The following is a 15,450-nucleotide window of genomic DNA, read 5'->3' as shown; positions in this document are numbered from 1 at the left end:
TAATTTTCTCAGTTTTCAAGGTGAAATAGCAATCAGGATTCCTAATAGTGAGTATGTGGAATGAGGTGGGTGGTTTGGGAGAGAAAATACTGTATGAAATAGCTATGAAAGTGGAAATAGACTAGGGAAACATGATTGCTGAGCAGCATCGGGACCCACTTGCAGTTCGTGACAAGGGATTTACAGAGAAGCCAGTGGGCCTGATGGTATATTGTACGCCAGCCATGTTTAGCCACACAAGTATAGACAAAGAGTGGGTGGAGAACTGGATTTGAGCAGCAGCATCATTTACCAAGCAAATAGTAGAAAGTGAGAGGGATCAAGGGAGAAGAAGGTGTATGCAAGAGAATGATTCTAATGCTGGATTATGAATTTTAACCTGTGTAAGGAGAGGAGAGGAGATATCAAAGGTTGACAGTTAGTGGAAAATGGTGGAATCAATAGATGGACAGGCCTTATGGATCAAAGGAGTGTTGGAATTGAACCCATGAGGGAGTAAACTGGAAAGGTACAAAGTGGTGGCAAGAAATGGGATGCATGGAATTGAGATATAGATGAGTTGCAGTTAGTGGCAATGACAAAGCCTACAGGGTGACCATCAGACTAAGTGGCTAGGGGGATGTTGAGGACTGGCTCACTTAGAGAGACATTTCAAACACCTGAAAGGACAGGGTGTTGAAAGGATCATTTATATGTGTATCAAAACCCCAAGAAATAAGACAGGAGTACAAATGAGTTGAATGACAGTGACTTAGATGCTCATATCATCAAGAAATGAAGACGAAGAACCTGAGAGTTAGTACATGAAAGCAACAGTGAATAGCAGTGGGTATATAATCTGATAACATGAAATTCAAATCTGGGAGGGATTAGGGAGTAATGACACAGAAGCAGCGATGAGGAACAGAGAACCCACTTCAAGACCCCGTGACAGTTATGGAGGAAACACAGCCACCAACTGAGAGGGCTGAAGAGGCAGATGTGTCCTCAAAAGAGAGCCTCATTTTCATTTTGAAGAAAAACCTCTAAAAGTACATTGGATTTTGCTAAATATGGACTGGAATTCCAAAGGGGACACATTATAGTACAATTTCAATGTCCATCTATAATTTCCTGGCTATGGTAGTGGATGAAGTTTTATCTGGGCTGATGCAGAGCGTTACACATTCTTCTAATCAATGGAAAAAGCAAGGTTAGAGAATGGTTTTGCATGTATATGTGCATATACATAATTTTTCTGAGGGTTAACAAGAAATAAGTGTTTTCCTCTGGAGAAACTATTACGTTGGAGGGAGAATTTTACCTTTATTTTATACTTTGCTGTAGTACAATATTGCAATGCATGATGATGTGAGATAATCAAACTATGAATATTTACTGAGTTTTTGATATTGAGGAATTTTTAATTTTTCTTAAGTGTGGCAAGGGTATTGTGATTATGTTTTAAAAGTTATAGTTTAGAGGTACACATATAAATAATTACAGATCAAATATTTGTAAGTATTAATCTAGAAATAATAATGAAAGGGGGAGTGGGTAAGGGGTATAATAGGAGGCTTAGATAAAATAGGATCATTCAGCACTTGTGTAAGTTTGAAGCTAGGTTATGGGTACATGGAAGTTCATTACACTGCTCTGTCTACTTTTGCATATATTTCAAACTGTCCATAATAAAAAGGTCTAGAAAATAACTTATTGAACATTGCAATAGGTAATATCTGTTCAGATCAAAATTTGTTTCAATTCCATGCTTTATTATTGCATTAAATTTGGGGAAATGCAATGATATATAAGTATTCATGGTCCTAGTCCTCATGTTATTTATAACTTAAAGGGGAAAGCAAACAATTAGCAATGTTTCCCCCACCCCCCGCTGCCAAAAAAAAAAAAAAAATTTCTGAGATGGGTCGAGGGCCTTGTAAACCATGTTGAGTTTGGGTTTTGTCCTGAAAATAATGAGAAGCCATTTCAGTGTTTTTAACCAGAGAAAAATATTATCAGTTGTCTCCTTATTATTCACTCTAACATGAGGAACGGATTGAAAAAGCGTTAGAGTTGAGGAACATGATCAGTTACAAGGCTGTTACCATCTAGGCTTATACTGATGGACGCTTACAAAGTGTGAGCAGAGGAGGAAAAATCAGCAAAGAAATTGAAAAGGAAAGGTGGGTGAATAAGTGTGGTGTCATAAAGCTAGAGGATGTGGTCTCAAGAGTTTAATACCAATCAGGGGTTAAGCAGGATGATTATCTATTGCCTAAACCACATAAGCCATAATAGTGTGTGATCTTGCCATTCCATCCCTCTTCTCAGAAACACACAATGGCTTCCCATCTCCCCTACGAAGAATCTGCCCTCCTTGTGGCATTCAAGGCTCTGGTCTCATCTCACTGTATGTCTCTTTATATATTATGTGCTCAGGACACACTGGTTTTATTTGATGGGATAAGCTGAGAAATTTTACAACTTCTTGCTTTGGTAAACACTGCTCAGGCTGGGCATAATTCTTTTGTATCAAAATTTCTCATCCTTGTAAGTCTTAGACCAAACACCAACTCCCCCATGATCGTCCCTCGTCTATGCATTTCTCCTGCCTGCGTGCCCTAAGCACATTAACTGGACCGCAGTTTTGCACTTAGGTAGTTATTTCACTGTGCTTTCTGCGGTTGACAGTGGTTTTCCTGTCTTCTCCCCAGCTAAGTTAGAAACCTCTTGAGATCAATGTGTTAATTCACCTTTACCTTCTTTGATTACCTTACCTATCTTCCTTGATTACTTAATCAATACATACTTATTGGAATAAGATGATTTATTTCCTTATGTGCATATTATAACAATACATAGATTAATGATAATGTTTCCATAGAAAAATCTGAGTTTAGCTTCAATGCTCAACCATGTTATGAACATGTGTGATAACCTTAAGATATCAAATGACAGGGCAAATTTGAGTGCATAAAATTCTTTATTTAGAACAATAAAGTATATGTATATATAATGTAATTTCAAATTCAAACCTGTATAAAAAAGGGTCAGGACATATACCTATTTTAAAAAGTACACATACAGTACATACACATACACATCACATTTTACAAACTTTTTTGTTTAAACTTCAGTCATAATAAAACTATAGAATAATGTTGACATACATTTACATTACAATATGCAAACTCCAATCCATGACTGAACTAGCAATATATCTGCACACCTATCTAAATGTCTGAATAAGTCCATCGATTTAAAAAATAGTGGCAAGTGGACACTATAATCACACATCAATCCTTAGAATACAGGCAAATAGGATATTTTGATTGGAAACTTTGAGTTCATAGCTCAGAAATCAAGTAACTGGAAATACTATGGTTTTTAGTTTAAACAATTTCATTTTAAAAAACAACATAATTAAGATGTAATTAGAGATGGCGGTTATAAATACATTTACGATGCCTAGGAAACATTTTAGGATCATGAATATCCATTTTAATATGGATTATTTCTAAGACAGTATCTTGTTAGGAAAGGAAAGTACCATTATTTTATCTTTACAAACAAAAGGCATTTCCAGCAACACCATAAACTGTGTGATCAAACACCACAAATGAACTGGCTGGAATTTCAATCTGAATGTTTATATTTTAATGCAAATTTCAAAATAATGCTGTTTCAAAACAAGCTGGCTTTCTTTAAAATTCTTATCCCACTTTCCAATTTTAAAATATAATTTATGGTTTACCCACCTCCAAATGGATTCTAAAGTATCTTTTGGCACTTAAAAACTGCATGAGCATCTTACATTTTCTGCTTTTAGCTTTTAAGAAAATGAGAGCATTTAAATGCTTCATTTGGTGCACTTCCAAATGTTACACACATCTTATAGGACCTTTTCCTGGGTAAAATGTACTCTTGGTTTTCATTCTTCAGAGGTGATCCAAAAATGTTTATTTAAGCAAAGGAAAAAGCCACCTCCTGTGTAAGTGGCTATCCAATTCACCCCACAGGAGACTGAATTTCACTTTTACGAATGGACCCTATTTACATTACAAACAAGAACAGCCATAGTTTTTTATGTTCAGATTGCTTATTCACAGAGCTCAGAGTTGGATATTTTATATGCGATACTTTCAGCTCTATTTTATCACCTTTGTCAGTCACATATCAATACATTTCCCTCATACCTATGGTATGGCCTGACGTCACCATATACATAAATGAAAAATTGAGATCCAGATAAGGGCAGGGATTTACCAACATCAGTCAACAGCAGAGTGGAAGCTCCTGGCAATTGTTTCTACCATCCATCCCACTATATCAAATGGCCTTCTTGAAACATATTTCTTAGTTAAATTAGAATCGGTAGGGAATGGCTAAAAGCCCCATACTGGAATTACATTTGTGAAACCAGAACCTCGCTGCAGAAAAACATTAAGAAATATCCATGAATTCTGAATGGATTTTTCTATTAATTTAAAACTGCATTTGAATTAGAATACCAAAATATGCCACAAAGCTTCTCCAAAGTACTTTCTTACTAAAAGCAGACATTTCATTGCGACCAGAAGTTATCATTTTTCACATACTTAATACTTTTCAAAGAGAATAGAGTACTTGTTCTAGCAAAGCATTGAACTCGTCTCTGACTCATTAGAAAGTGGCTGTGTGGTAAGCTCATCAGAGTATAATACAAAATGCAGTAACACTTTGATATCACTGGGCAGGCACCGTTTATCACAGTGCCAGTTTCTCTATAGATTTGGGTTCTACCAAAGAGGTGCAAAGCTTTTAGCATGATTTAGAATCTGCAGACTTCTGAAACCATTTTAAAAGACAATTTTGAAACATTACAAAAGAAAACTATCAGATAACATGGCACCAATTTAAGAGGTGATATCATGGTTTAAGATGTCAGTTGTGAGTTTTCCATGATTTATGAAGGATATTCAGAACACATATTGGATAAAATAGATATATATACATATTTTTTAATCTCTAAGCAGATATGACAGTTCATTCCCAAGCAACTAGCATCCAAATGTTCAGCATTTTTCTATTGTTCGTGTATTTTACCGAATTTTAGTGTTTTAAAAGTTGGTAACTCACACAACTCTCAATGAACCAATACATTTAATTAGAATACATCTCTCCTTGCCTATCATGCCAGACTTCATAACTTGCTGAATTTGTTTAACTCTATTGATTAGGACCATGTCCTTGAGCGTTAAAACCCAACTACCAGCTTTGAGAACAAAAGTACATTTATTGTACTCTAAAGCTCATTAAGCAGCATTTTCACATACCTATAAAAACTGAAACCACCGCTGAAATAAACTATTAGATTGAGAAGTATCAATCTTCTCAATCTACACATGACCTCCATACATATACATGTTAATCTATGTCTGTTTTCTTCAAAACAATCAACATTACACACTGAGACAGATCCTTTCAGCCATTAAATTGATCTCTGGTTTTATTGTATATAATTGGTTGTACCATGTGATATTTGAGGGCCTGAATAAATCAACTCAGCTTCCCAAAGCACCTGGGTTGTATCTTAGAGATACGACTAGTGTTTGAGGAACCACAGCACTTTAGAGAAGAAAGGGATTATAGAAATCATCTGAGCTCTTTGGTATAAAAAAGAGCAAAGGCCACTTACTGGAGTTGTGTTTGAATTAGCTTTGAATATAAGCTAAAATCTAACTCTACTAGAAATTCTTGGACTTTTGAAATCAAAGGAAAGGTAGCAGTTTTTCATGCCTTTCTGTATCACTGCATCGAAAACAGTCATGCGATGGTGATAGGATATGGCAATAATATTATCACAAGGATTAAGTTGGAATGGAAAGCTTTGGATTCCTTTATGTGTATGTTCCTGATATATTAAAAGAATCTTCATCAAAATGAACCATAAGAAATCATTCTTTGACCTTAGTCAGATGTTCCTTTGATAGAAAAAAAAAAAAAAATTGCAAGGGAAATTCACTTAATGTCTTACAAGTTCTGGTTTAAAAGCGCAATGTCCATCTTGGGAATTCCTGCCAAATTCACTCAATATGACAAAAACGCTGTCGCATATTTTAATAGCAAACTGACATGCATAAGTACATAAAGCTCTCTTTTTATTTTTAATTCATAAACCTTAATGAATAGAGTGCCTGATTTTAAATAAATGGATCCTTTAAACAGATAATGGTGATTATACTATAAATAACTAAAGTCTCCTGATTCCCTGCATTCTTGCAAAAGCCGTCACCTAGTTTTCAACACCCATATAAGCATGGAAGTGTGGTTTTCTAACCACAGATACTAAATATCATAATTTATTTTTACTCTCTCCCACAGCAGAAATTGAAAATGGGGCCTCCGTACATTCAGTGATTTCTCCTAAGTCCCTTTACATAACTCTGTAATAGTTTCAGAATATAAACATTTCATAATATCTCGCAAGCACAATTTATACACTCTATAGTGGTCAAGGGCAAAGGCTGCCTTCACCAGGGGTGTCACATGTTCTTCTTGTCAGACTGTTCTGCTGGTCAGTGTCCACAGCTTCATGCGATGGCTCTTTTGGAGTCTCTCCTCTGCAAAGGCATCACTGTTTTAATTCAGTACTGGCTCTCCTGCAGGGATAGTCAGCCAACCATGTCCGTTTGTCTAGTGGGATATGGGTGAGTACGCTCTGTGTCAGGAAGAGACCAAGCTCAGGCCCATATCATTCATTGATCGGCAGCTACAAGGCTGACCTGAGCCTACTCCCACATTCTGTCCCCACTGCTTTCTCAGTGAACAGTGGCTGATGCTATTGAGTTTTTGTTTTTTGAATTTTTTCTAGATCCCTTTGATAAAAATGATGACACCCCCCCCCATCCAGGCTGAAATCTACTTGCAGAGACCAAGATAACTATGACCTGCAGGTTGTAACTATAAAATAAAGCTATGTGGTTTTTCAGCAATTAGACAGTTCTGGAGGCATGCAAAATGGTACGAGCAGTCTTGGACATGTGCTGTCTCTCCCAAGATCAGCTGCAGGTTCTAACTGAGACCACAAGTCCCCCAGGTCCTTAAAATAGAGTCCTGCTCCATGCAAGTTCTTCTTTATAGACGATTAATTCAGTGCCAGTTTCACAGTAAAACACTTTGTTCCAATTTCTGAATCATCCATATAGAGTCATGGGTAGCAAGAACACATAAAGATGCGGTCTGTCACTCCAGACAGAATAGGAATTTGTTTAAAGCTGCTTCATTTATGAAGCAAACATGAACTGTTACCCGCCTAGGGAAGGAAAAAAAGAGAGATTATAGCATATCTACTTTCTGCCTTTTCATTCTCAGTAGCTGAATTCATGACTACAGAATGAGTAACAGATTTACAATGTATGTTTCACTTACACCGCCTAAAATAACTTGACAAGTGTTTTCCTAGATGCAGTGATCGGTCACTCTGATCTCCCTAGAAATGTTTTACATAATCTGAGATGATCTTGCTGTTTACTGAGTGTCTCTTCCCATTAGAATATAGGCCCCATGAGAGAAATGGAGCTTTGTTTATCGTTTCACTGCTGTACTCCAACACCTAGAACAGTGCCTGGTACAAAACAGGTATCCCCTGCTTTTTCAAAGTTCCCTTTTCACCACTTTGCTTTTACGAAAGACCTACATTAGTACCTGTTTTCAACAAACGAAAGAATGCAAAGAGGCTTTTTGCTTTTACGAGGAAAAGGTGAAAAGTGACCATTGCATTTAGGGTTTGCTCTGCAGTGAGCCCCCCCCCAGCAGGGGGAGCGGCACTGCCAAGTTTGTTCCCTGGAACTACACTTAGCATCTCAGCATAAAGCCACCATACCTTTGAATTGTGTCTAGGAGTATCTGTGCTTTACATCAATTTAGTTTGTGCATCCTGTTAGCAAGGTGTGTCCTGAGGAGATTGCTTCTTTGTTTTAAGCCATTTTGGTTTAAGAATGGTTTCCTAGGAAGCTCTTTTAATTTTTTTGGCTGCGTTGGGTCTCTGTTGCTGTGAGCGGGCTTTACTCTAGTGGTGGCAAGTGGGGCTATGCTTCTAGATGCGCAGTCTTCAGTAGTTGTGGTGCGTGGGCTCAGTAGTTGTGGTTCACGGGTTCTAAGCACGGGCTCAGTAGTTGTGGCTCATGGGCTAGTTGCTCCGTGGCATGTGGGATCTTCCCAGACCAGGGCTCGAACCCACGTCCCCTGCATTGGCAGGCGGATTCTTAACCACTCTGCCACCAGGGAAGTCCCTAGGAGTGCTCTACTTTTGTATAGTGCTAGAGGGGGCCACTTTTACTCAATAAATATTTCTTGAACGTAGAGTGGATGAATGAATACCCTGTGGCTTTCATACCCCCAGGCACACCACAGATTATCTCTATTTGTGATCAGAGGGTTATCAATCTATGTAGCCTTGAATTTCTCTAACAAGGCTATGAAAAGATTGTAAACAGCTGGTGAGAGGAGAGGGTATGAAGAAGAATGGTGGTGTTCGGAGTGGAGAAGTGGAGACTGATGGAGTGGCATGAAAGAGATATCTGGGACAAGTGGAGAGGCTGATCAGAGGCACAAATGAAAGCCTCCTAGCCACTGAGCAGTGCCAGTATCTTGACTGCCTAGCCAGGTTCTAGCAATCACTTCTCCCAACTGAGAAAACAGCAGCAGCAAGATCTTCAGTACTGTCAGCCAGAAAAAGACAGAAATCCTGGCACCACATCCTGACAAAGCCTCTGGGGAAGTTCATTTGGCTTCAGCACAGCTTATTGTACTTGCTGAAGCACGAAAGCCAGACTTAGTTTTTCAGTGCTGGTGTTAAACCACTGAGCTTTGGACTCAGCTTTTGGATTTTTCAACTTTCAAGTGAAGTATTTGTACTTCCTTATCTTTTTATTATTATTTTTTTAATTTATAGGCAGCATTTGCTAGTTATCTTCAATCACAACCCCTAAATAAATGTCTATTTTGCATTTAGTTTCTTCTCTACTCTTTCCCTATTTTGTCCTTATTTATCAATCCCAGAATCAGAGATCACTGGTTTTAAAATGTTTGAGATCATTACATAGGCTTTATATGAAAGTTTATAGTATAAGTGGTAACAACTACAGGGTTTTTGCCAGTAATATACTAAATGTATATTACTCTAATGTAACATACTAAATGTACGTAATTTCTAAATGTAATATAGTGTGTATACTATCTAAATGTAATATACTAAAAATGTAAATATATAAAATGTAACCATATAAAAACCATATTACATGACAATTTACCAGAGAACTCTAAAATATAGAAAACTTGTATTTAGGAAAGCAGAATTAAATACTGAAGGAAAAATTAACAGACATTAAGAACAAATTTCAAAAATGCAAATCACCTAGCAAATATTTTAAAAATAAAACTTGGTTAGAAAAGCAGAAGGGAATCACAAAAGAGCAAATTATCCATCTATCTATATGAAAAAGCCACAAATAACTTGGAACTCTAAACTTAAGCATAAAGAAGCAAGATTGGAAACTGATTTTATCTTTGGGTCATTTAGCAAAGAAAACAAACTTAAAAGCCAACAACTGGTTTTCCATAGAATGAAACTTCCATTTTTATAATAATACCCTGAATTCTTGCAACAACCTCATGAAATAAACAGGGTATTATGATCCCCTCATTACACTTGAAAAACCAGGGGTTAAAAGACAACTGACTCATCCAGGGACCTACAGCTAGTTAAGGTGCAGAGGCAAGGCTTGAACCCAAGTCTAATCCCTTCTAATTCTCTGCATCACAATGTATCTACAGAGAACGAGCTCCAAAACAAAACCTTCAACGCTCTAGAAATTCTCAGGAAATTCGTGGTAAAGAGTCACAGGTGTGGCCATTGATCACCAACCATTCTTGAGTCCTGTGCAACAAACGTCTCAGCATAACTTGCCCTCATCCCTATTTCAATTCTAGGATTTGCTTTCTTCCATCTTAGCTCAGGTATATGGAAACTTCCAGGTTGTGTTTCTTTTATGAATCTCTCCACCAGCCTAACTATACTAAGAATTACTTTCTACATTTACCATGCTGGGACAAGTCCATAAACACTGCTATCTGAGTGTCTACAAACTCATGCTGTCTACCATCAACCAAACTGGGCCTTCTCCATGATTACACAGTCCCTCTCCCAAGGTTTCAATTAAAATTCTTTGTAGATGACTTCCCAATCCCAGATCTATTATCTCTAGCCCTGACTGTACTCTGAAGTTCCAGTGAAACACATCTGGCCACTGGCTAGTAATTACTAACAGCCCCTTCTCTCATTTTTTTCCAATGGGACTGTCATCTGGTTAGTTCTATAGGCCAAATCATCCCTGAGTACTGCCTGTGATATCAAGCCTCACATCCCATCAGGAACTAGGACTTATTGGTTCTTTTACTGCAGTGTCTCCAAAAGGGTCTATGCTTTCCTATTTCCATGGCTGTGACCCTAGTTCAGGTCATCATTCTCTCACATCTGTTTCGAAGACAAGCCTCCTAAACAGATTCCCTGACTCCAGTTCACCACTTCCATCCATCTGGCCACACCAACGTCTGATTACTTTCCTAAACCTCCGCTTTGATTATGTTACTCATGTCTTTTTCTAAACCCTCCAACTTCTTATATTACTCAATAGAGTATAAGCCCTGTACTTGGAATTCAGGCCCTGTTTCCAACTGATGCCCATCCTTTCTCAGCATTTCAACCCTTTATGTGTACCTCCACTGGAGTCCAGCTGTACAAACTCTTGAACACAGTCTGTACTTTTGACTCCCTGATTTAACTTATGCCATTTGCAGCATCTGGATTTACCCCTTGCCTATTGCCAGTACAATTTTACCAATCAGCCAAGATCCAGCTCAATATAAATGCCACCTCCATCACCTACACAACGAAGCCTTTCTCCTAGTGATCTCTCCCCTGTTAAGTAAGACAACTGTATGTGGGTGGTACAATTCTAAAGGATGTCACCCATACCAGTCATTATCTAGAGCTATGTTGAGGGCACTTCCTGTACAACCACACACAGTGGCTTTGCCTTTGATTCCTTATTACATTTCTTTGTCAGCTGCTTTTATTGTTTTATAACCAAAATCCCCGTTTGTCCTTTTTAAAATAGGTTATTATGCATATGTCTTATCTCCTTTTGTAGGCCATCAGCAATCTGAGGACAGAACTAGGTTATATTAAGCTTTGCATCCAACAGTGTACCTACTAGTGCTTGTTGGTGTCACATTTATGGTTAGAATGAAGAATAAAACTGTGCTATGATCTACTCTACTTCTTTTTCTTAAACTGTGCCACATGCAACCCAATAAATGAAAAATTCTTCTGGGATGCCACATATGAACACTTGTCATCAGCTAGTTGACTAAGGACATTTTTAACTTTTCACAGAGATAATTTCACGTTTGATGTCAAAGAAACACAGATTTGCTATATTTTCTCTTAGCGGCAACTTCTTTCGTGTCTGGTTCATTATCTACATTCCTTCCTTGTATTTAAGATATCAAACCCTCCTCTTCATTTTCCAATTATAGGTTGGAAAACGAACTATTCCATATGTCTTCTATTCTAGTGTTCCAATATTTGTCCTGGTTTAAATCGTTTTAGTTCATGAAACTTCCATTTCAGGGAGAAATCCTTGCCACAAAGCTGAGTCATTCCTTATATTTTCCCCTTTTTTGTTAGCCAAGAAAATGACTATAATCCAAATTATATCTAATTTTAAAAATATGTAATTACAACTCCACATTTCATTTCTCTCTTGGTACTTTTTGCTACTGTTCTTCTTATTTCTTGCTAGGTTTCCTCTCCTACCATGTCCTAGTCTATTCTCCCAAGCCTTTCCCTCCACCATATCCCTTTCCCCAAATTATATTCACATTTCTTTGGCAGATTTTAAACCTGTGTTGGTACAGGGAACAAGGCTTTCTCTGTATAATGGGTACTCAATAAATGGTTACAAATGATACATATATATTTTGACTTTGGGGTTTGCAGATTCATGATAATGAGCTGCTTCTTTTTTCTTTTATCTTTCCCTCAGTATTTGAATTTTTACTTACTTCTACCTACACACATCTATTTTTGTTTTTACTCCATAAATTTTATTCTCACTTTTTTGCAATTGAGGTATTCATTCATCTCTCTGTTCACTTACTCAACCCATACATTCATCGCTTGCATGTGCAAAGTGTAAACTATATAGTTTAGTGGGATTCCAAAATGAAATTCAGAAACCAGTCCTGTCCTCTAAGAGCGTATGGTTTAGAAGAGGACACAAAACATCTATGTAAGTAACTGTGATGACCTCCTAATATAATTAAAGGGCCATAAAAGAGAGATTACTTTCATTTGGGAAATCAACTTTTTGGAGGGGGTGGTCTCTGACCTGAGCCTTGAGAGAGCTTTGCAGGGATGGTGATGAGTAAGGCCATCTATTTCACACCAACGCCTCAATGGTATGTGATGAGTTTATCTCTAAACAATCTGGGGCTTCTTTAACCTAATTTCATTTGTTTAATTATATATTTCAGGTTTTAAGAAAAATAATTTAGTCATTTCCCATATGACTGTATTCCCCCTTGCTGTACGTACTTTACTGTCCTAGTGACCAAAATTAGCAAATTGAACACACACATACACATATAAGAATAAATTGGGCTTCCTAGGTGGTGCATTGGTTGAGAATCCGCCTGCCAATGCAGGGGACACGGGTTTGATCCCTGCTCCAGGAAGATCCCACATGCCGCGGAGCAACTAAGCCCATGCACCACAACTACTGAGCCTGTGCTTTAGAGCCTGTGAGCCACAACTATTGAGCCCATGTGCTGCAACTACTGAAGCCCACGTGCCTAGAGCCTGTGCTCCACAACGAGAGAGAGAAGCCACGGCAATGAGGAGCCCGTGCACCACAATGAAGAGTAGCCCCGACCCACCGCAACTAAAAAGAAAGCCCACGCACAGCAAAAAAGACCCAACACAGCCAATAAAATAAATGAATAAATAAATTTATAAAAAAAAAAATAAATTTTACTATTTTTTTAAAAGATTGTTTTAAAACATCTTATTTTATTGCCATTAAGAACACTTAACAAAATATCTACCCTCTGAACACAGTTTTAAGTACACAATACAGCTTTTTTAAACTCTCAGCATTATGTTGTATAGCAGGTCTCTAGAACACATTTGTCTTGTGAAACAAAAAGAACCTTAAAAAAAGGCCGCTTCAGAAGACCTATCTTCCTTAGCACTAGGTTAAGAGTTTCACTTAGGGTTTATTTGTTCACTCAGTCACTTATTCAACAGACATTTACTGAGTGCCTACAATGCTTAGGCAACAAGTGAGGTGCTTGTGAGGAGACACAGCAAGAACCAGACAGACCGAGTTCCTGTCCTTGAATGTTCCCAGACTAGTGGACATACGTGTAAGTTGCTTGACTACAGCTGCTTTAAAATGCCACCTTTCTTCCTCCTAGACAAGTGCCCTGGGCTTTTCCATCATAATCTGTTCTCCAAATGTCACAGGACAAATGCCACAATTAAACACCACATGACCTGTGTGCCAAAACAGGATCCCAGCGATGCCATCCAAAAGCAAACCGCAGAGAACATTACTTCAGCCTTTAAGGTTCAATTAACCATTTAATGTGTGGTTGGTGGATGCCTGGCTTAAGGGAACTACAGCGGCAGACAGAGAGAAAACAGTAGGTTTGTACTGGGATTGAAGGTGAGAGAAATACATTTCTAGGAATACAGTGATTTCAGCTTGGGGAATACTGTGCCTGAAAATTAAAAAAATTCAAGTGAAGGGTTTATTCCTTTACAGTATTTGACAAGAAACATGAGCCTACAGAGAGCTAGGATGGGAGAAGAAAGAGAGGGTGCTATTCGTGCTCCAAACGTGGTGATCAAGGACATGATTCAAGGCAAAACTGAAGTCTGTGTAATAGCAGGGTTAAAGTGTTAGGGGCATATGCGACATAATTACTATTATTATATGATGTTATTTTGGGTTGTTGAAAAATGGCATTTGATAAAAGTGAGTTCCTGGAGGAGACAAGAGACTCTGTGACCCAGTTTCTCTGGGGAAGGTTCCATCTAGAGAGAAATCTCTGAATCTGGGACAGAAGGGAAAGCTGGAAGGACAGTGAACTGTAAGGAAAAGGCAAAGCTCACCAGAGATCATGTCTGTCATAATCGGGGTGAGTAAACGATCCTCTAACCACAAGAGAGTGCAGGGGAAAAACTGAAGATTTAGAAAGATGTAAGAACACACACCACTGTAATAAATGGGAGTTCATGAGCAGAACGGAATGAATAGCCAGTTGGTAGAAGCACAAATGGGAAGAGCATGCATGGTCTTGGACCAGGTTAGTGCCAGGCAGGGTGCTCCCTGCACCGTGTCTGCACATTGGGAGAGGAGAAAGTAGACAGGAGAAGGGGGAGGAGGTATAAACATCAGCGCCCTCTGGTCACGTGTTCCTCGACTCCCTTATCCCCAAGCCCTCCACAGACCCACATGACCACAGCAGGTATTGGTCCCCGGTTTATATCAGAGTGTCCTGGGCTCTGGACTGTGATGAGGCACAATTATTACCAGTCATGTGGCAGGTGGCACTTTACCTTGACAATTTCCCTCTCCTGACTGTAAGGGATTTTGACCTTTTCGCCATTTCCTTAAAATAGCCGGGAAATGTTCTTGGTTTTCACTTGTTTCAGCATTTAACTTCTCCTACCATGTTATAGTAATCACATGTAATTGAAATTGATTTTATTTATTCTTCCCCTATTAGTAATATTTTATTTTAGTCCTACTTTGCCCCTTGTCTAATTTATTTTCTGGCCTCAAAAATAGGAAACACTCAAATTCCCTGGTGGTCCAGTGCTTAGGACTCCGCGCTTTCACTGCGGAGGGTGTGGGTTCAACTGTTGGTCGGGAAACTAAGATTCCCCAAGCCCTGGTGGCGTGGCCAAAAAAGAAAAAAAATAGGAAACACTCAACTGTTAATGCTTTGTCTATCTCCCATACGAGATGAATCCATTAAACTGGAACAACACTGCTTGCCTTTCAAAACTTGAGAATGCACAATTCAATTATGTAACAGCTTCAACTAACAGACCGACATCAGCTTGATAGAAGACTTAATAAATATTGGTGTCTAGAATGCTGTATAGTTTTGTTATATCTTTGAGCTTGAATTCTTAAAACTTACCAATGTACGAAAGTAACAGTGTTGATACAAGCCACAATTACACTTCTTGAAACTCTCTCTCTTTTTCTTGCAACATACTGAAAAACAGTAAGAAACATGCTTATTTGCTTTTAGACAGAGATTCTGAAGTAACCATGATCTGGGCATTGTAAAAGGCAGTTTTTATTTTTCTGTAAATGCAGCAGCAAAAGATGGCAAAATTGAGTGGCA

The 15,450-nt window shown here is 38.2% G+C and overlaps 1 protein-coding gene across 2 annotated transcripts in view; it reads right to left on the bottom strand.

Annotated features, from left to right (window-relative positions):
* Window positions 1-2,946: 2,946 nt before the first annotated feature.
* Window positions 2,947-15,450, bottom strand: part of KITLG (KIT ligand) — a 92,114-nt gene continuing 79,610 nt past the window's right edge. For both annotated transcript variants that reach the window (XM_057742877.1, XM_057742876.1), the window contains 2 exons: window positions 15,241-15,317; window positions 2,947-7,276 (listed from right to left, as the gene is read on the bottom strand). In XM_057742877.1, coding sequence (XP_057598860.1) covers window positions 15,278-15,317 — 40 coding nt within the window. In that variant the 3' untranslated portion in view covers window positions 2,947-7,276; window positions 15,241-15,277. The remainder of the gene's footprint in view (window positions 7,277-15,240; window positions 15,318-15,450) is intronic.

This window comes from Hippopotamus amphibius, chromosome 7, assembly GCF_030028045.1.
Source record: "Hippopotamus amphibius kiboko isolate mHipAmp2 chromosome 7, mHipAmp2.hap2, whole genome shotgun sequence".
Taxonomy (NCBI): Eukaryota; Metazoa; Chordata; class Mammalia; order Artiodactyla; family Hippopotamidae; genus Hippopotamus; species Hippopotamus amphibius.
Note: the sequence above shows the minus strand (reverse complement) of the source record. Positions and strands in the feature narration are given on the sequence as shown.